The sequence below is a fragment of the Thermobia domestica genome, chromosome 1, assembly GCF_964235325.1.
Source record: "Thermobia domestica chromosome 1, izTheDome1.hap1.1, whole genome shotgun sequence".
In the NCBI taxonomy this organism is placed as follows: Eukaryota; Metazoa; Arthropoda; class Insecta; order Zygentoma; family Lepismatidae; genus Thermobia; species Thermobia domestica.
In genome coordinates, this window is record NC_137454.1 from 118,524,568 (window position 1) to 118,547,328 (window position 22,761).

At 35.4% G+C, this 22,761-nt stretch overlaps 2 protein-coding genes across 3 annotated transcripts in view; one reads left to right on the plus strand and one right to left on the minus strand.

The window, feature by feature from the left end:
• Positions 1-4,571: 4,571 nt before the first annotated feature.
• On the minus strand, positions 4,572-7,920 carry aqz (aaquetzalli). Its single transcript, XM_081762502.1, has one exon. It carries the CDS (start codon positions 7,260-7,262, stop codon positions 6,738-6,740), a length of 525 nt encoding a protein of 174 aa, XP_081618628.1. The 5' UTR covers positions 7,263-7,920; the 3' UTR covers positions 4,572-6,737.
• Positions 7,921-8,208: 288 nt separating this feature from the next.
• LOC145688342 (E3 ubiquitin-protein ligase RNF38-like) overlaps positions 8,209-22,761 on the plus strand; it is a 131,903-nt gene continuing 117,350 nt past the window's right edge. Inside the window, exon 1 of one of the 2 annotated variants that reach the window (XM_081762491.1) lies at positions 8,209-8,619. The gene's annotated coding sequence lies outside the window, so the exon portion shown is untranslated. The remainder of the gene's footprint in view (positions 8,620-22,761) is intronic. The other variant, XM_081762482.1, reaches the window with a different exon arrangement.

The following is a 22,761-nucleotide window of genomic DNA, read 5'->3' on the forward strand; positions in this document are numbered from 1 at the left end:
ATCACTTTACTTATAGGGTGTATTCTAAGGGAGAAGAGGATTCAAGATTCATGCCAATAGAAAACCGTATGGAGTTGTTATACTGTGAGGAGAAAATTCATGCCAAAATAGAAAATTTTACAGAGTTTTTTAAAATTACACTTTCATTTATATGCGTATCCCACGGGGAAGAGGAGGCCAAAACATTTTCCTTGAACCTAATTCTCCTCGACCAAAGAACGGTCATGTCAGCTAGTCTAGAAAAACGTAATGCGACTACATTCCCTTTGTTTTTGTAGTACATACTTTCGAACTAGTATCAAATAATCTCTTCTCTATGTATCAATTTTAAATCGAGAACGCTTCACTTAAGAAAATTACCAGAAATATACTTTATCTTCTTAACACTAACGGTAAACAGATCGTGGAACTCCCGAACTCTTATTGCTATGTGGAGGTAAATAATGAATTTTTTGAGATTAACATTTCACGGTTATGCCGGCTAGGCTAAAGAAGATGGTGATGATGAGAAATGAATGAAATGGTGGAATATGAAGAAAATGGGAGACCCCCGAGGAAACCCACACACATGGTGTTTGTCCACCACAAAGTTCACTTGGCGCGAGCTGGGATCGAACCAGGGACACTATGGTGCATGTGGAAGAGTATGTGAAGTACAGTACAATTATCGTATATTACAAAGGCCCTTCAATCGTAAAATCTATCGGAAGAAAGGAAATGTAAGGAATGGCAACTGGAAATCAGAAAAAAAATTATACTTTTTAAAAAGATAAATATTCACTCAATAAAGCCGCTTTATAGGTCGCTCCTGAACTCTAAGTACTATTCCAGTATTTACCTGGCGTGTTTTGAGAGAAACTAAAGGAATATTCAATCAGGACGGCCGGCACAGTGATTTGAACTGAGCGTAACAGGAGATTTTATTCCTATTCTACATTACATAGAACTACCTATCTCTGTTACTTTACAAAATTGTCTACTTTCTTCTTTTTACAAATCGAAATATATGCAGTGTCAAACGGAGCTATATGATTTTTTTTCCGTAATTGTTATTAAGTTTGGTTCAATGCGTCACAATTATGCACCGAAGTTAAGTGAGACTGTAGAACCCCAAGAAAATCCATGCATACGTTATTTGTCTGCCATGAAGTCCACTTGGCAGGAAATGGGATCGAACCAGGAACCCGTGCCAAAGGTGTGCCACTACGGCCCCACAAGGGAATTCCATAGTTTCAAGTGTACAATACAACATGAATGTTTAAATGGTACTTGAAGTAGGACCATTACTTTAAATATATCCATCCACAAACCTTAATAAAATCCACCGAACTGGGGTTTAAAAAAGCATCTTTTACAACCCTGCTGAATACAATATTTTGGTATCCTATAATTACGTTTATAAAACTAGTGCATTTACCCTATACTGCTTACAATTACACAAGCTGCCAGTAATATAATTTCTGAAATATCTCTGTAACGGACAAATAAGCGTTAAAAAAAAAAAAAATCATTGCTTATCGTATAAAAAAAAAAAAAAAAAAACTACCGAACTGAATAACGTTTAGTAATAGTATTTAATGCTACTAGTTTTTACTGACTGTGCAAGGGCTCCAGAACTACTGTACATACATACATACATAGATACACACACACACACACCAATGCTTTTTGTTATGCCATGTAGTAAAAAAGAAACGGTGAAGAAAGCACATCCTTTCTCAAAAACTACACGTACTATCAATTGACAGTTTCACTGATTTTGAACATACAAATGAAGTACTAATACAAATGAAACCATTATAAGAATATTCAGTACGTGCCACTTCAATTTCTATGCAAATATCTTCAAGCTTCGAGTCTATGAAATAGCCATTCAAACAAACTTACCTGAACAATGCAAAATGCACCACAAGTAGCCACCATTCTTTATCTCACGTTGACTTTCATTTAGTACACTAATTCTTAATCTTCCCTATTATAAACGGATCTTACTACGTAAAAACTATCGCATTAAAAAAAAAAAAAAAAAAAAAAAAAAAAAAAAAAAAAAAAGTAGTCTACGGTCAGCATTTCAAGAGAGTGAGCTTCCAAACCATGAACTGTGTCACCAAGCAGCTTCTATACACTGGCCAATCCAGTTCGTTATGATGTTACATAAATTCGTATTGAAATGGTCTACAGTTTCTCAAGTTACGAAAAAAGCAAAGAACCATTCAAGAGAATACGTCACTCTACGCATCGTGCTAAAATTTAAAATATGCATTCCGACAATGTTGTTGATAATACTGTGCATGAAGTGATTACGCACTGTTTCTACTGACTATAATCACGCTCTTCAAAAAGAAGCAGGGACTGTATTTTTCCTTAGTCTTTAGCCTTTACCTCATTTATTTGGTATTTACAACCGAAGAAATTTGTCTATCACACATGAAATCAAATCACGTAAATGTATTTTATTTATTTAGCTATTTAGTAATCAGAACAAAGTCGTCACTCATTGAAAACAAATGACATCAATTGAAAGGAAACTAATGAAAAATTCAGCGCAGTGAAATGCTTAGAATTTTCTGAATAAATGGTATTTTAGAACTAACATCTCTTCGATTCTACTTATTAAAAGTTAAGTGTGTTCCATATATACGTGTGCAGTTTGTATACAAAGAATGCCGCTTTCTACGTGTGGCAGCTAGTGCCATAAATAAGTCATCGTCCGCAGGAACTTGTGGAAAACACCCCCGATAACTAAATGCCAAACAGAACCCTCATTTCCAGCATTTGACAACCGCTCATCAAGTCCACGTGGAGTACTTAGTTGCCACAGTGCCAAACGCTGTCCTTCCAGTCAGTGATTAAAAGATTGCTGTTCAACATATATAGTTTTCAACAAAATGTGGAGACTTGGCATCTGTTTCACATTAGCGATTGTATTGAGAGACAGAACACGAGACACAGTGAGTGCTGCGACATAGCACCCTCGCAAATGCGGTTAAAAGAGGGTTTAGGGGGAGGAAGAGATATTGTTGTAAAATCCAGCAGAGGAAGGTCAAAGAATTTGCCAAACTGCCCATGTATAGAAGGAATACACTTTACCTGAAGCAGCCGCATTATGTAAAACATGTCGTCACGGGAAAATAAACTACACCGTCAAAGAATCTACCGAAAGAATATGTTTATAATATAGTTTTAGTTCACGGGCGAGTAAACGAAAGTTAATACTGAACTAACATGAATTTTCGAACGCCAGTAGAATAAAAAGTAACTTGCACTCCCTGTTTATTTCCAATATGAATCCGGGTGCTAGAGTTAACAGCAAGCATGTTATCTTGGAAAATTGAGACAAACCGTGTAAGAGAAATTTATCGGTTTTTCTATAGTACAACATATACAATAGTCACACACAGCTACGAAATTTATCATAACAGCATCCGTGGTAAACTTAGGCACAACAGAATAAACTTTTTAAACTTTCTGCTATTGTAGACAAACTCCGCATTTAACTGAACGACACATATTTTAATATAAATCAAACTACAGCAATAAAATTAATTGCAATGTAACTTCTCTTAACTATCGCCCTTGTCATTGGACTTTTTTTTTCTTATTATTATTCACGAAAATCCTCGACCCGAACACCGCAAGGTGGAGGAAGGTACATAATTTCTTATGCGAGTACATCTTTTAAATAATGAGACGACTGTAAAAGTTAATTTCCCTTCCTGGCCTCAGAAACAATCTAGTCCACAGATTGTAAAATATACAGAAAAATTTGGGCAAGTCTAATTTGCCCATTTTATGTCCAGAACAGAACCCAACCAACACCTGCGCGGCTTCCTACTACTCTCCTATGGATCCTTATAGTAAAACTGCAGGGGGGAATGAAATCTTCGAGCATACAACAGAAAAAAAAACAATGCTACTCCGCACAGTCTATGACTTATCTCAAGAAACAATAAGAAACCAGACACCTCCTTTGTACAGTTACCTTGATCCTAATTGTGGAAAATAGATATTCATTAGTCGAAATAATAATACCCTGCACGAAGCAGACATTGTACTGAATAATAATAATAATAATAAAAGCCATATCAAGCTACCATCCTTCTTAACAACCAGTCTTCTGTACAACAAGCGGTGGTAGCTCAATAGATGTTTCACTGTACCTACGAATTAATACATCAAAAAAATAACCCATACAAACAATATAAACCAAACAAGATGTCAACTTACCTTAATTTGTAATTTTATATCTTACACGGGAACAAGCAGGCTCATACACCTCTCAAAATTCCACGTCTATCCACGGATCCTGGTATCGTTTAGAGTGAAAAATGCTCCGAAACAAAACACTTCACAAAAAGACTACACTAAACAATGAATATTAAATTAGAAGATTTAAATACTACTCACCATATGCTCTGTTCAATCCATTTGGTTATATTTACGTTAAAAAAAAATGATCCTAGTAAATTTCAACCAATGAATTGACAGCATATAAACACATGTAAAAAAAAAATAAATATATATTGGTAAATTCAAGATAAATTAGCTCTTTTAAGATAATTTGTGGGTCCTAAAAAGGACCCGGGGGTTGAAAGGGAAAGGAATAAGGATGGGATAGGGGAGGGAATTTAAGGAACTGGAGGTTAATACAGGATTACAAGGTTACACTGGGAATGGAGATACTGTTTTTTTTTTTTTTTTTTTTTTCTTTCTTGTACATGCCGATTGGTAAGTTTTGATCTGATCTTACAGTTTTCTTCTTTAAGGTGACTACGTTGTTCATGGAAGACTTGTTCCCAACTTACATATATATATTTTTTAAAGTTCGAGTCACTTGGATACATATATATATATTTCTTCATCTATGTCCGCAGAGATCACTGGCACAATTTATAGTTCTGCCGATTTTCACTGAAATGGGTCGGCGGCCCATACGAGGATTGAAAGACACGATGAGGCGTCAACCTTTTGTACTGTGCTGTATCTTGATAAAAGAGAGTCCAAAATTTGCAGTGCTTTTGGTTCCTTTAACTTCTCTTTATTCGTCGAAAGTTGTCCAGTAAACTTTTTAAGATTTAGACTTTTCAAATGAGTCCGCAAGCACCCCGACTTTTAAGTTCATCTCTCTAGCAACACACACCAGGCCACAAGGGGAATGTCATGTATTTTTTTTTTCCGTACGATTTCCTGTGACCCCTGGGATGCAAGATCCCTCAACATTTACGACTTACGTACTTAATACATGTTTTCTGACAATTCGCAAACACAATGACACAAAAAAACATTAAAGCTTCACATCTTGATAGAAGGGATCTTACAATACAAGCTTGTCTCTGACTCTCAATTGAATCCAACAATACTGCGACTTCATTACTCCTATTTCCTTGCTTCTGACTTTTTAAAAATTTATTATATATTTTTTTGGAGGTCTTACCCCCGCTAGAACATTAATATGTCCAACCAATCATACAATTAACTAATTGAGAGGCAGATGACAAGATTTTGTACCTTGTTTATCACATGGAAGGAACTGTAGAACCTGAGTATCTCTATATGAAATTGACTCTCATGATCAGAAAGCAGGGTGGACATTGCAAACCCCTGATAAAAATGTATCAAGTTTACAGGCAACTTTCAATGTCATCACAGTCAATTTAAAAAATATTTCATCTACACATATGTACACTGCACAGTAAAAAACTAATGACCTCTGACTAGATATTTGTATATATATAAAACTTGTTCAATAAATCAAGGTCATTTTTTTTGACTGATATGAAAACACTAAACTTAAAAGATCAGGCAATAAAGAGCTTCCGCTTGTAAACAACACTTACTTCATGGACCTTCAAATTCATTTTAAATCGTCATTTACTTCAATGAAGTTTAAAAAAAAAAGAAAAAAAAAACTTAAAAAAAATATATATAGCTAGATAGTTATATATTAACGACAATGGCAATTCAGTCAATATGCCGATCCTAACATCCACAAAGTAACTGTGATTTACATTTGCACTTTTTTTTTTTGAAAGCTTGATTTGTTTAAACAATTGATACGACTTAAACTTCCTCAATACACTTATCCTACACTTAAATATACTATTGAAAAAATTTTTTTTGTAATGAATGTCGAACTATAAAGAGAAAATTATTAGACAAGAATTCTCATTAGGCCTACCGAAATCTTATACCTAAAATTTTGAATTTTGGGGTCAAAAGCTTGAAAAGTAGCAGATTAAATCTTACAACTATAAAATTTGACAATTACCTTACGTACTAAGAGTAATCCTTGTAAACTTGATGCTGCAGTGAAGCTGTTTGTACAAAGATTACATATTTTACCATGATCAGAACAGTGAGCAAAACAATGATCAATATTAACTGTATTAATAAAATACAAAATCCAATTTTAATATATATATAAAAAAAATTACCAATAAATCCGTCAGCCAATTAATTCTATTAAAAAAAATCACTTACGTGAGAATAGCCAGATCACTGCAGCTGTTTTTTTAAACATTATCCATAGCTTTTAAAAGACACTTTGGTAACCTCAAAGAAACATTGTCCAGCTCACAAGTTGTGCATCAAATAAAACCTTCCCACATTAATGGAAACTACAAAAAAAGTTCAGTTAACTTCCCATATCATATACATAACTCTAAAATACATATCTTTATTATTAATACTTTCATTGGATCAGTTTGTTTTTTTTAATGCTTGGCTTAAAAGGCGGGTCAAGCTTGCACGTTTAGGAGCAACTTCAGCTGATTTGAAATGTCTCTGCACTTCTCAGTTCCATCTGGAATTAGAAGAAACTGTCCTCTTGATGCCAACACACAGGAGGTCCAATGAGATGGTGGCTTTGGCAAAGCCGTTGGAGAAGGTGGATCACTGAATTTGGCACCAGCGTAAAAACCTCCAAGTGTTGGGGAAGTTCTTGGGCTCCCTTCCTTGGACGGACTTGTTCGTGGCTTCAGCTTTGGGGAGCCTGGTTTTATTACACTGGCAGTTGTAGAAAACTCGTTAAATTCAGAATCCGATTGTGACCTTTGTCTATCACCATTGCTGTCCTGATTCTCATCTTTGTACTGTCTATGTTTACCTCTTGGAGGAGTAACAATACTGTTAATGTAATTGTTGCCCTTATTTACACGTACGTGACCCTTTTGGCGTCCAGTGCGCCCACAATGATGAGATCCATGGAAACTGGGGCTCAAGTGTCTTTCACCTCCTCGTCCCACCATTTTTACGTTTCTCATTGGCTTCGCTTCCTTACACAAATACGTACCTCATCTAACAGCCAGTTTCTTAAACAATATTATCCTACACCAAAATTTTCTACTCACTTGCACAATCGTTTACACACAGAATTAACTTCCGCAGAGAAATGCTCGTTGCTTTTGACGTAACAACTTTCTGTTCACCAAACAGGAGGTAAACAAAGTTCAAAAGTAGACACTTTAACCTTCTAGTTTCTTCTAAGCGCGATACACAGTCACTCGTATCACAATACGTAGCACCACAATTATTAGGTTTGTTTTTCTTATGTAATAAAATCAACATATGCTGTACAAGCTCACTTTATGCACAAACAACAGGTCACCCGCATAAAAAGTCCTTATTGCTGAACGCAAACAAAATGGCTGACGCGCTCTACTTCCAGGCAGTCCTATACTTCTGCAATACCAGCAATTATCCTGAATTGTTGTGCTAAAGACAGAAATTTTACTACTGTACAGGTTTCGCCGAAGATAATGCCAAATAAACTTTTTAACGGTTTAGTTGACTGTTCTACATACCAATTATTGAAGGGGAAAATTGAAAAGTTCGTAAACATCCAACAAGCACCAACAAACAGATCTACCTTCCTCTCACTACATCACCCTAACTGAATCGACGCGTCACAAGCTCCGACACATAAAGAAAGAAATGCCAACCAATAGGAATGAGTATACTGGGTCATGTGATCCAACACCAATAAACACTATTGACTAGCTTGAGCAATTATAAACTTTATAATTCATAGATTTTTATGTTTTAGAAAGTTCTTTCGCTTTATATTTATTAACCACTATCTAAAGAACAAATGAAGCATAGCACAAATATAATTTTTGTATTATTCAGGAAGCTTTAGCATTTTGGTGGGAGGAGTCATCCAAGGTACACATTTTAGTTATTGGAGAGGTCTAGGAGATAAGGTGGAACCTAGTTACTTGCTAGATGGCACTAGTGTCAGAACGAAGTTTTAGCGTGGTGAAGTAAGACTAGTCTCGGGGGGGCGGAGGAGGAGATGCGTCGAAATGTATGGTGTATGGTGTGCGTGTAGGACAAGAGGGTCAAGCCAAGCGGTAGGGTGGATACAGTTGCGCGGATGTAGGTAGTTGCTGAATGTTGAGTAATGTCGCACACAGTGTAGTTTGTTTATAGTAAATTGAGCAAATAGAAAAATACATGTGAGTTCTGGTATACGAAGGCTACCGATCAAACGTGAAAGCACTATATTACGTACTTCGAGTGCATGCTTTTATGTAAACATCCTGCTTCATGAAGTGAAATTACGTAGATTACGCAAGGGACGTGAAATTTAAAATTCGCTCCAGCCGAAGGTTAGTGCAGGTACCAGTGTTCGCATGTTAATTTTGTACGATATGTCTCGATATTTGATTTGGCTATACACATTTAATTTTGTATAATTGTAACTTACTAGGTATGTAGGTATTTGATTTGCAATCACTTAGATTTTTTGTTGTAAAATTATTTTCGAAAGTTACAGGAATATCTCCTCCGTTTGAAAGTAGTTTGAATGCGTTATGAAATAGACTTTATGTGGTTTGAGTAATATACACGTGAATGTGGAACTAAAATTTGTTAGCCTGTGATTAATCTTTAACGTCAATAATATGATCCTTGTACTTCGTGCATATTTTGTAGGCGTTTTCATTTTACCTTTGTACAGAGAGGGAAGGAATATTGTAATCACAAAGTATTGTAAAACAAGGGAAATATAAACATAAAGTGCGTTCGTAATAATAATTTTCCATTGCAGGTTTTTTCTTTTGTTCTTGTTGCGTAACTTTTCTACGTTACCTGTATGTTAGCCTTGCACTAAGTGACGCATAATAAGAATAATATGAAGGACATTGATAAGTGTTTATAAAGAAGTTTCATGATGATCACAGAATTTAGTGTATGATCTTCTGATTCTTGGGGGATCGTCCTTGAAATTAGGGCGCTAGTTTTTTTTTAAAAAAAATTGTTCTTTTACGTAATTGTTGTCGTTAGACTAAGTTATTTTCTCCATTATATATGAAATTTCTGTGGTTCAGTGGTAGAGAGCTCATTTGTGGTGCTGGAGGGCCGCAGGTTCGATCCCAGACCATGTGAGCTTGAGGTAGGCCCTACATAACGTTTTGTCCATGAGTTTTCTTGGATTTTCTCATTTTTTCAAAATTATTTTTCCACCACTATAATTATCCACTTTCATTAATCACCCGTCTCCTTTAGCTACAGGGCATAACTGGAGCATAATGGGAGAAATTTAATATTCCTCCCGTATACCTTTTATCGCATCCGACAAGCTCAATTTCTTCGCAGATCTATTTATTTGAGCTAAAGGAATAACTACCATGTCGACCAGAGTATATGCACTTATTTATAATAAAACTAAAATACAGTGTAACGGTATTGACAATTTAATGTTATCTTCATCAGACGCTAACTCAATGATAAGTTGCCGAAACCCTTGCACTGTATTTTATTTTTAATAAGTACCGGTAAGTGTATATATTATGGTCAGAAGTGTTAATTATTCCTTTAGTGAGTTCCAGAGTCGTGATGGAGAGTTTGAATTGTTTCAGTTACTTCGTCCCCCTCACTATTTCTGACATTTCTATTGGTTTTCTGTTCCACCCAACAGGATCCACGTTTGGAGTGCTTCTTATCATTTTTCTTCTGCCTGCGTTTCGTGCGCCGTACCATAAAGTTGATTTAGCCCTTTGATTGGCAATCATTGAAAATTGTTAAAAAACTTTATCGGCCTTTTTCAACACCGGAGCCATATGAGATGTGAGTGTACTTACAGCTTAATGTGGAAGCCAAACCACCGTGATGCGTTAAAATTTTAATGCGCTTTAACAGGGAATTGAACTAGGGCCACATGCCCTAACGGCGCATGCAACTACTACATTTTAGGAGACTACTATTCAATGATTCCCGTGTATGGGAAGATCAGTTTATTAGGCTGTCATAAGAAAAATCAGTTTTTTCACATGTTGTAATCTTGCACCAAACTCACTACGGTTGATCTTCGCATGGCTGAAGAGCAAACTATAAAAACAGTCAGGCTATTTTATTTCATAATATAATGAAACCTATTTATGTTGGCCACTTTTTATTTATTTATTTATTTTTAAGTTCCATTGGGAAGATCCTACCTTCACAAAAATAAGTATTTTTAAGCCATACTAGTATAGATAGTGACATACACATTTCGAATGTAATAACTAGTTATTACCTACATATAAGTTAGTTTCTTATGAGCAAACCATATATATATATATATCGTGGCTGTAGTGTAAGTGTATCCAACGTTGGCGCGGGAAGCCGTACATGACCTACAACTTAGCGTGGTATCATATCCACATGGGCTCGCACCAGGAATCGAACTCTGGTCTTACTCATCAAAGCTGCCTACTGTAGCCATATAGCGACGAGGGAACTCTAAGCTCTTGTATATATTTATAAGATTCAAAGTGTTACATATGTGCTCAGAATGGGGGGCGCGGTGGCTCAGTGGTAGAGCGTTCACCTCCGGTGCTTGGAGTCACTGGTTCGATTCCAGCTCGCGCCGTATGGACTTTGTGGTGGACGAACACCGTGCTCGTGGGTTTTCTCGGGGTTCTTCCGTTTCCTCCCACTTCATTCCACCATTTCATTCATTTCTCATAATCGCAGTCTCCTTTAACCTAACCGGCATAATCGTGGGACGTAAAGCTGAAAAACTGAAAGTGCTCAGAATCTCATGTTAGTAATAATTGGAGAGATATTGAAGGAAACACAAGCATTTTACCATTACGATCCAGTTCTTGGCGCCTGATCAGTAGCTTTTCCTAAACGTTTAAGCAAATGGTAGGGTATCAGACTTTTTTTTTTTAACATTATTTACATTGTCTTCTGCTCACTGATGTAAAAGCTCGAAAATCAAAGAATGGTGTTTGGTCAATTGGTGCATAACACAGTCGAATTAGTCCTTGCATTAGAAATATGTACGTTACACTATATAATAGTTATTACTTCAAAATACGCTTATTTTCTGCAGTCTTCAGTGCAACCGACGGTGGTCAACATAGACCAGTTTCATGGTAAATGAAGTGATTATAACAGAATTTGTGGAATGAGGTTGTGGGAGCAAACGACAGTGCCTCGGGACAAACCAACTGCAAAATGTTGTCCACTACAAACTCGCTTAGCTTAAGATAAAACCAAAGATGGTTAGCATCAGAAGTAAACGCCCTATCAATGAGCCATTGTGCCCTCGTGATAGTCATAGGAACGTATGCAGGGTTGATAAGTCCATTTATTTGTATTAGATATGGGACATTTTTTCTTTCTTGTGGAAATAAAGGTAATTTATGTATTACGTTTGTATATCGCCATTGATATTACAATGTGCCGTATATCAAATTTTTGGGGGAGAGGGGGGGGGGCTGTTACCAAACCTGAAGTCGCTTCACATTGACTGTTTCCAGTGTGGAAGTAACTCTGCTTTGGTGCGATATCTTTCAGGCTGCCAGCAGGTTTGATTACAAAATTGTAAAACACTTTATATTACTTTTTTCTTAACATATCACATATTGCAGTATCAACGATGATATGTATAGAGAGGTAAGGCACAACATATCCGAGGATGAGAGTACTAAAAAAATACGGTTCGTTTAATGTTTAAACATCTTAAATACATACTTCGGTTTTGTCTTGAAATTTCATACTCATTTCCCGTTCGACATTTGAAACGTAGTTCATAATTTTTCTTTAGTTGAATATTACAAATATTTACCTACATCGATTCTAAGTGTCTCAAATTTGTTGATAAGTTTCAGCTAGAAATCCTTGTTTAAGCTATAAATAGAATAGAATATTTATTGTCATTAAACATTTGTTGCAATAGACATTGTCAGCATATAAATAAATATATACAAAGAAAGAAGAAAAAAAAATTACAATTTACACTTGTCTTCAAATTCGTTGATACTATAAATAGAATTACTTACAATGTTACAATGTTTTTTTGAAATCATTATCACACATCATTCGTATATGCACTGGCATTGTATTATATAGTTTTATTCCTATATATTTATAACTTCTTTGTGTTATACTTAGCCTAATATAAGGCGTATTTAAGTCATCTTTATGTTTAATATTATATGAATGAATATTGTTACGATAAACTAAACTGCTCTCATTTTCTTTAACGTACATAAGACAACTATAAATATATAGAGAGGGAACTGTCATAATTTGTAAATCCGTAAAATATTGTCTACACGATACACTATCAGTTAAACCTTTTATTGCTCTTATGGCTTTTTCCTGCCATTTAAAGACAGTCTGGGCACCTGGTGAATTTCCCCACAATATTATGCCATACTGTAGATGAGAATGAAAAAAGGCATAGTATGCTGCAAGAAGCACTGTTTCTGTAACTGTTGTTTTCAGTTTACGTAATAAAAATAGCACTCTTAGATACTTTCCTGCATAAGTTTTCAGTATGTTCACTCCAGTTAAATTTCGGATCTAGATGGATTCCCAGTAGTTTTACGGAATGGTGCATATCTACCTCAGTCATATGATTACTAAGAGAAAAATATATAGTTTCTGTTTTAGATTCATTTATATAAAGTTTATTATGCTTTAACCATATAGATGGTATTTCAAGCATTTCATTGCTTTTAGTTTTAACACTTACTAAATTCTTACCCGTATTTAGAAGAGTTGTGTCGTCAGCATATAATACAGGTTTAGAAGGTAGAAAACTCGGGAAATCATTTATATAGATAAGAAAAAGTGAAGGTCCTAAGACACTACCTTGAGGTATCCCTGCTTTTACATCCAAAAATGTTGATCTTTCGTTAATAATACGGACAGATTGACGTCTATTACTAAGATAGGACTTAATCAATGACAACTCAGTTCCCCGAATACCATAATAATATAATTTTTCAACCAATATATGATATAACACCGTATCGAATGCTTTACTTAGATCTATCAATGTTCCACACGTATTTAAATTATTTTCGAAGCTATCTAATATGTGTGATACTACGTTTTCTACGGCCTTAATCGTGGAAAGGCCAGATCTGAATCCAAATTGCGAACTGTGGAATATTTTATTTTGTTCAAAGTACATTGATAATTGACTTTTGATGCATTGTTCAAAAACTTTTGAAATAATTGGGACTAATGATATAGGACGGTAGTTATTAGGATTACTTTTATCATTTTTCTTATGTATAGGTACTGTAACTGTCATTTTAAGGCAGTCAGGAAAGATTCCATCTAAAAGTATCTAATTGAATAAGTAAACCAAAGGATCCTGGTATTTATTCTAATAATAATAATAATAATAATAAAAAGAGGTGTAACCTTGTACTTAATATGTGGTTGTAGTGGTATTTTCCACACTGTAAATAGATATATGAAATTTGGGATCGTAGAAATTAATCATTATTATTTTAATATATCAACAATTATAGCTACGCATGAAATTTTACTTTTTTGAGGGGAGTGCCAGAACTTTAAAATTCAGCTAAATGAAGTCCAATTAGCGTAATAGTGTACTTGCTTAAAAACTAGTTTTAGATTGCAAGTATGCAAACTGTAAACTAGAGCAGTCACGTTGCAATGTGAACTCAACTTTGCAGTAAAAGAGCATATATCTGTGCAATATATCAAAATGAAGCTAACCATGACAAGAATAGCAAGATACATAATACTAGAAGGAAAAGTCTTGTCTTCAGTCTAATAATGGTGATTATGCTGTCTAGCAGTTATGCGGAATTTGAAGCATATCCGATGACCAAGATTCGATTATATGCATGTTAAATATTGAAACAAGCCGAGATGAACCGAATCAGAAGCTCCCAGCGTGCAAAGGTGTAGAAAACAGTCTCGGTTGTCCAGCCAATCTTGACCACCAAATATAGCCATCTTTTAGTTCTTAGGGGATAGGTCACTTAACCAACGAATTTCGTTCAGGTCCGGCCAGTGGTTACCGAAAAATAAAGTAGCACATACACACATTCACCTGGAGTGAATCTGTACACTCCTCTCATATGCGGTTTCGGGATACAATTCGCCTATTCATGAGTGTAGCTGGTCAAGTCTTGCTGTTAAATTAATTTTATGTTGAGCAAATTTTTTATTCTGATGAAGTGAAATGATACCTAATGTACTGCGAAGTGTCTCAACTTTTAGTAAGGTTTCTTTGGCATCTAACCAGTTTGAGTACTTTACTAACATATATTTTTGGATATGGATACATATAGAGTATCAAATAGATTTTTTTTTTTAAATGTATGCTTCGCTGCAGTTTAGATACTATTTATTTTATGACTATGAAATTCATTTAGTAGTGGTATTTAAACAGATATACTGACGAAGGGGCGCGTTGTATCGCGAAACCGTCTGTAATATCGACCTTTAATATATGCTTGAGATAAGATTATTTATGTGTTTATTTGGATGAATGTTCCCAGTCTTGCTTTAGAGGCCACTTTATTACTTATGTAGTGTTTGGGTAACGTTCGTAAGTCCTAAAATAATATGGGCACAGGTCCTAAATTTTAGGTTTTCTGCAGTTTAGGAGTTGTAATGCTTAGGACTTACATCTCAGGACTTGGGTTTGTTCGTGTCACTTATTTAGTTGTGAAACACCACACACACAACTATGACAGTGCAGCAATGGTCACAACGCTATTACGGATTATGAACGTTGTTAATTCTAACATTAACAGCTTAATATTGAAACTATTATCTATTCTGCAGTTATGCATTAGTTATATATAAAATAATACACTTCATTGTGAGGATGAATTGAGATATTTTCCTACATACGTATAAATCTATATATATAAAAGAGAACGCACAAATCCTTTGTGAACTCATCACGCTAATACGGCTGAACCAATTTCTTTCATTTTTGGGGGGTTATTAGGATTTGGACCCTAGATGTTTTTTATCATATCACTTTAATTTTTAATTACCAGTGTCTTGAGATAATTGACCATTCAAGTGTCCATACGTACAAATCCTTTGTTATTAGTTCATCATAGGTAAAAATAAACGTATTTATATGCAACCCGCATGACCATGTGACTCGGCGGGTTAACATAAATGACAGGCGATATAATGTTAACATTTACTGGAATCTACTATGGTTTTTATCATATCACTTGAAAGCGAAAAAGTAAAAATTATCTAATTAACAAGGTTTATTGCGTTCCGGGGTGACCGCAGCGAAGCGGGGTGAACGCTGCTAGTTTAGTCGATAATGTTAAAACTGATTTCGTAAAGAGGTAGACAAAGCGTCACCAGGAGGGGATAGATTTTCATAAGTCGAACTTACTTGTCAAAGGACTGTGCCATCAGAAATGAACATTTCTTTACCAGAGAAAGAAATGGCTAAAGTCAACTTCGTGTTGGAAATTTGCATATATACTTTATAACGACCACAGTTCGTATATTTATATAAACAAGGCTACTGATATTCAAAATCCGTTTTACACACTGCATCAAGATATTACCTTTTATTGTAGTACGTAACAAGTTAAACAAATACACTCTTTAAAAATCGTACATGTAAAAATCGTACACGAGATGGATCCTTTCTTATGCATTATTTATATTCCGTTACTATGACAACTAACTCACATCGTCGAATCACTATTACAGTATAACAAAATATAATCTCATAACAACCAGAAAAGAAATTGCATCTATTTCTCTCTTCATATTCTTCTTCTTCCTTTCTTGAACAGCTTGTGCATAATTTAAAAGTACATTTTGCCCACAAATACAAATAAAGATATAATAAAGATGTTAAAATAAAGTATCGTTGTAAATGTGATACGGTAACAAAACGATAATTAAATAAACATACACCAAGATGATCCAAATTTGACAGAATGTACTAGATAGTTTCTTTACGACTTTCCATCATTCCCATTGCTTGAGGTTGAAATTGGCGAAGAATGTAAATTTACCTCCCTTTTTCCCAATGATGACTTAGAGATAAACTCATTTTATTATGGAAGTTAAAACCATACTTGTGTTGCAGGAAAGTTTCATGATGATTTTGCTATTGTATGGAACATAGGGCGTGTTTTCTTTGAGATCAGAAAATTATTGGTATTGTTTAGGGGTGAAGTTAGAGGGATAAGTATTGATTCACGCCATGACGCAGGTTAACAATAACTCTACCCCCCCCCCCAAAAAAAAAAAATGCCTAGGTTTTCTCTCAGGCTTTCCAACAAGACCTGTTGTTGTTGATTAACATCACTTAAAGGCAACAGGCTCTATTTTTAGTTCATATTTCACGGTGGCTTTCGTTAATAATAAATAAATAAATAAAAATCTTGAAACAAGGCATGTATTTTCTGGAGAGTTTATGCCCACAACTTTTGCGTAAAAAGTTGCATTGTTCTGAATGTAGCATTTATACACGTGAACTTGCTACTCTCATGTCGCAGGCTGCCAACAAAAACTTCCTAAGGAGTTCATTGTCACTTTTAATCTTGTGAAAATTATGACCTAAAACTATCAATAGTATTTTCTCTTTTTATTTTTCGAAGTGAGAACACAATCACAAAACATGAGTTGCATAACCACCACTGATGATTTCAGATTTTCTGGAGAGGAGATTTCAATGCATAAAGAATGAAAGAAGTAGAGCAAGAATATTACTAATCCACGTTTATGTCCTCTTGAAATATTGTAGCTCGGGAGCCGGGGGAATTTCCTCTGGGCCATCTCCTGAAAGTCACACTAATCGCCATCTCTTTTAACCCTTAGGTACTCGCGGGGTGTACATAGACCTCCAAACAGGTAAATTTTGTGTTGCTAGCGAAAAGTCCTGATGAAAAATATAACAAAATGTCTCAAAACGAATACAAAAATCTAATTGCAGCAAATACTTTTAAAAACATGTCTAGAGTTATGCTACATTGTCTTAATTATTAGAAAAATATCAATTTGAGGGTCTACTGGACCCCCGTGCAAATACTACTGTCACAAAAAAGGTGCGAGTACTTACGGATTAAGAAAGCAATGCAAAAGTAACTCTTAGGCGCGTCTGTAATACGTATATAACAATAGCGTCATTTCAGGTGATTGAGGGGGCGGTAGGGTTTTTCACCGATGTAAGTAGTTCCACGTTTTCATTAGTATGCGGGGCTGCGGTGACCATTCACCTCTGGTGCGTGGGTTCCCGGGTTCAAACCCTGCTCCCACCAAGTGTTTATGGTGGACAAACACCGTGTGCGTGTGTTTTTTTGGGGTTCTCCCGTTTCCTCCCACTTTCTTCATTCCACCATTTCATTCATTTCTCATTATCACCGTCTCCTGTAACCTAACCGGCATAACCATGGGACGTAAAACTCAAAGATTTCATTTCATTTCATTTTTTTTCGTTAGTATGCGATTATACAATACTATTTATTTATATATACACAGGGCGAACCATTTATCTTGATAGTCCTTGCAACTTATGAACTAATGGCTAGGAAACACTGAAATCTTGTCTTTCTAGATACCGGAAGGGGGAAATTGCTGGGTGTACTCTGTGATACATCAAGATTAATAGTGTTGCCAACCCAACATAAAGTTATAAGTTTTCAAATGACACTACGTCAGGTTATTAAAATACATATTTTAATTCTACATTTAAAACGAAAATTCACAGTAGCACTCTTGTCATGCAGTGTTGCAAACTAAGGATACTGCTGTGTCACAAACATTGAAATCAACCAGCACCAAATTTTGCAAGGTTCTACAGCAATAATAATTCAGGTGCACGGACGGGGTAATGCACATCCAATCTGTCTTAATATCGAAAACTAGTGTCATAATATTATGTATTTCAAGAAGTAGAAACAATTGAAAATTTGACGTTTTTCGAGGAAGTATTGAGATAAGTATACATCCAACTACGTAGATGATTTCCATTAGACATAAAGATCATAATGTCGTTAACAGCAATTTAATATCGCAAACTACTTGGGAAAACAAAAGGTAAAATTTGCTGTATTGCTTAAAATGATGCATTTATAGAAACTTTATGAAACAAATTCTTATTATCTTTGCTTCTGTAGTATTATAATAATTAGGCCCGGGACTTTATGCCTATAAAATTGTAAAATATGTATGTAAATATGTTATAAAAGCTTGAAAAAGTGTCACAAAAAATAAAAACAAGTCAAAAAATGTAATCTTCCAAAACACAGAAAAAAATGAGAATATGAGTACTTAATTTACAAACTCATTTGTAGGGAACATTTTGTGGTTTCAATTTTTGGTATTTTTTAAAATATTTTATTTGAACTTAGTTGACAGCTACAAAAGGAACATTTTCCAGTTGTGTTTCTAAACAGTTTATTTTTTTTTAAGGAAAGTTCCATCGTATTTCTTAATGTTTTCTTTTACTTAGCTTACGGTTACAAAAGGAACATTTTTCAATAAACAATTATAGAAGGTTTTTCGTGTTAATTTGAACAGCTTGTAACGAATCTCTAGAACTTGTGATTTCAGTTTCTTTTAGTTGAACACATACATACACACGCATATGGAGAGAATGTATATATTTCAATGTCATACTATGCTATACACTTGAAAATGAAAAATAAAGATCGGACAAATCAATAGACAAAAAGTAATTTTAAACATTGCATTGTGACACGAAGACCTTATTCAGGTTCTCTTCTGTGAAACTTCGCCTATTATCTACAAGCAGCAACTTGTAGCGTGAGAATGTACGTTCCACATCGCACGAAGTCAAAGGAGCAAACCTCAAACATACTGTATCTGCAGGTGTTAAATCTTCAAAATTTTTGAGAGTTAATTCTCCGTCACCATTCAGAACAGCGGCGATGTTGGTGAAAATGCCATATCCAGGATTATTGTTCAGGATGGCAGTGAACTGGTCTTTCACCAAATCTGCTGTTGACAACTTTGTTCTAACATCGTCTACGGTTTCAAGACAGTCTTGCACACTGAGACCATTTGTCTCCTATCACTCAATGGATGACACCAGAAACCCAAAATTTGCATTACTGAACAACTCTAATACATGCTGCATCTTCAGTTTGAAATCCAGCAAGAATAGGCAGATTGGCGCAGTAATGTTGAATTGCTTTAAGTCATGTTCCCCGCCGTGTCACCACCGGCTGTGTTGGCAAAGCAATATCCGGGGCAGCCTCTTTTAGGGCCTGTCGACGTGATGGACACTTCAAGAAAATTTTCTTCATATTTGACACAAAGTGATCTACGTTGGGGTATCTTGCTCTAATTTCTTCACATAGTCCGTGGACTCCGTGTGGTAGACAGGTAATGTGGATCATTTTGGGATATAGAACTTTCAAGGCCTTTTCTGCTTCCACCAAATACCTAGCTGCATCCGTTACAAACGCCTTGTGGAAAAACCACCTGCATTGCGTTTTCAATACAGCCATTGATTGTAGAATGGTTAACCTTCTCCAACCGAGGAACATGCACAAGTAAATATTTTTCCAGTCTGTTCCGGTTCCAAAATACCAAGCACAACATTGGTTATATAACGTCCGCAACAGTCTGTTGTTTCGTCCACTGATAACCAGAAATTTTTATTTTTCACTTTTTGCTGGATTTTACGTAGTTTCACTACAGACATTTTCCACATAGGCCTTCCTAAGTGTGGATTCGTTAGGGATTTCCTTGTCGCAGTACTCCTCCAAAAACACGAAGAAAGCATATAAGAAAAAGTTTAAAAAAATTATCGATTTCGTTCAAGTATGTTGCAATATATATATATATATATATCTAGAAATATGTCTTATATTAGAAAAGTGAAAAAATATGTTTCCAAATTGGAAAATGTGGAAAATATGTCCTATCAACTGTGTTTATTTCAGCTGTTTTTCGCCTGATACGTGACCTCACCCCATTATCCAATTTCCATGTAAAATATATGTTATAACAAACTCCCGGGCCTTGATAATAATATTTTTTGGCAGGTGTAATTCCAATAAGTTCTCATAATTACATAATTTTAAACAGTATTGAAAACTTTGACAGTTTTTACCATATCTCCAGAATGGTTTGAAATATCAGATTGCTGTAAACGCCTTTGTGATCTTCACATTACTGAAAACCATCTATACAGTTGGATGAGGTACTTATCTGAGCGTTTCTCGAGATAAAGACTTTTTGAAAAATGTTGAATTTTTAATTGTCTGTAACTTTATTCGCATTCACTTGAAATTCGTCATATCATGATCATAGTGGTAGACAGTATAGTATTTCGCATATGCATTATCTCGTCTATCTCAGTTGCATTATTACTGCCACCATCAACGTCCTTAGTTTGCAACACTGAATACTAAATGTAACCTTGTAAATTTTCATTTTACATGTAGACTTGAAATGGGTAAAATCTGACGTGGTGCCACGTAAAAAAAAAAATTGTTAACCTTGTGGCATAACAGAGTATGCCAAACAATATCTCCTTGCCGATATTTATGGTACAAAATTTCAGCGTTTTCTATCCATTAGTTTAAAAGTCACAAGGGTGTATTAAGATTACTACACAGTCAGGGTCAGGGAGAAGTTGCAGTAGTGTTAACTCAGATTTTGCTTCGGGGACTACATTCTCCAACATGATTTCATGTTTTTTCATTAGTGTACAATTCATTCAAATGTATGTATTACTCACTGAGGAGAAGAAGTTACCGTCTCTGCTATCCCAAAATGACATTCCTACCCTGAGCAATTGGTACCCTAACATACGTCTAAAATATTGGGAATATTTGTACACATTACTTTCTGTTTGTTATATTACCATTCAGTTACAAATACAAAACTCAAGAACTACTTTTAGTTAGTGTTTCTGTTCGACTCCGCGACCGCTTGTTTCCTCCATTAGTGTTAACTCCTCACGTCTTCCCAAGTTTGGACGGCCCTGTTCAGGTCATCCGTAATCCCACAAAGTTGCATTCTTTTGTGCTGACCAGTTTTGCTTAGTACAAAGATTAAAATTCTCCGCACGAATTCTGTATATATATATATATATATATATATATATATATATATATATATATATATATATATACGGATGTAATGGGGCATATACGGGAGTATATGGCGTATACCCACCTAAAAGTTATATAGTCCAGCGTGTACTCAACTTAAATTTACGAAAGAATGAGCGTATATTGGGGTGCGTATACGCCAAGTATTCTTGCGTATACGCTATACTTGTGACAACTATCGAGCGTTTACCTACCAAAAATTCTAGCGTTACAGCACATAAGGTAGCAATGATACGTCACTCCTCTATAAACAAAACTATTTGCTTGTTGTGGAGTTAGATAATATTTACGCATCTTTTGTACTGTACGATTTCAAAAACACTGCAGCAAATTTTTGAAAACTCACTTGCAGATCTGCAGCAGCAACAAGCATAAAATGAACAGTGGATTCTCATTGAGTTTGATGCGCAACACTACTGCATAAAGTTGCAATACGTAATAAAGGTTCTTAGAAATTACTCCTACTGGTTGGGTTTGAAGTTGATGAAAACGTCTTTCGGAACTTTTTTTTGGTGTGTGTGTGTGTGTGTGTGTGTGTGTTGGACTTGGGCCCCGGCTGGATGAGCAGTTTAGGGGCCCCACGGTAGAAGTCGTATACATCTCGTAAAATACGGGATCGTCTCTTTCTTAGAATTCTGCCCCGGTGTCCCAAAAACATTTCCTGGATTGCTAAAATGTCTTGTGTTTTGTTTATGGAATACAAACTACAGGGTCAATAGTTGTTAACGAGATCAGTCAGCAAAAACTAACACGATAGCTCATTTTTTCTCCCACAAAGTCGTTTAATTTCCACTACTTTCAAGTAACGGACAGACAATAGCTATTTTATTTCGACAAATTTAGCGTTTAGTTGTAGTAGCAACATAAATAACCGAAATATTCATTTTACACTAAAGTCCTTAAATCTGTATTTACATATGCAATATGTGTAATTATCCTAGCCCTACTAATAACCTAAATTCAATTACTGTAATGTAGAATAGAGGTCCCATTTTGTTTGCTCTATTGTTAATTCAGGGTATAATGATCATAATTGAACGAGAAATGACGGATGTGCTATGTTTTCTATATGCTATTTCTGTTGTTCATTGTAGTAACCTTCGGAAAGGAGCCCATAAGGTATTTTGAGCTTTCTAGACGTAGTAAGATCTACAGTTATCTTTCTTATGTCTGTGGGAATACTCATTGACGTGCATCTGATGTAGGCCCGAATTTCGTGGTTCTTGTTATATTGTAGACACTTACATAAGGATTAAAAATAGAAACGAAGTTGAGAGTGGGTCCCCGGCCGGGAATTCCGGTCCTCCGGCTTTCGCCAGTCTGAGACTGTTCTTTTTCCACTGGAGTTTGACTCTGGTCTGCTTTGATACGTATCACTCCCTTTCCTAAATTTACCCTTATGGGGACAGTGGCATGG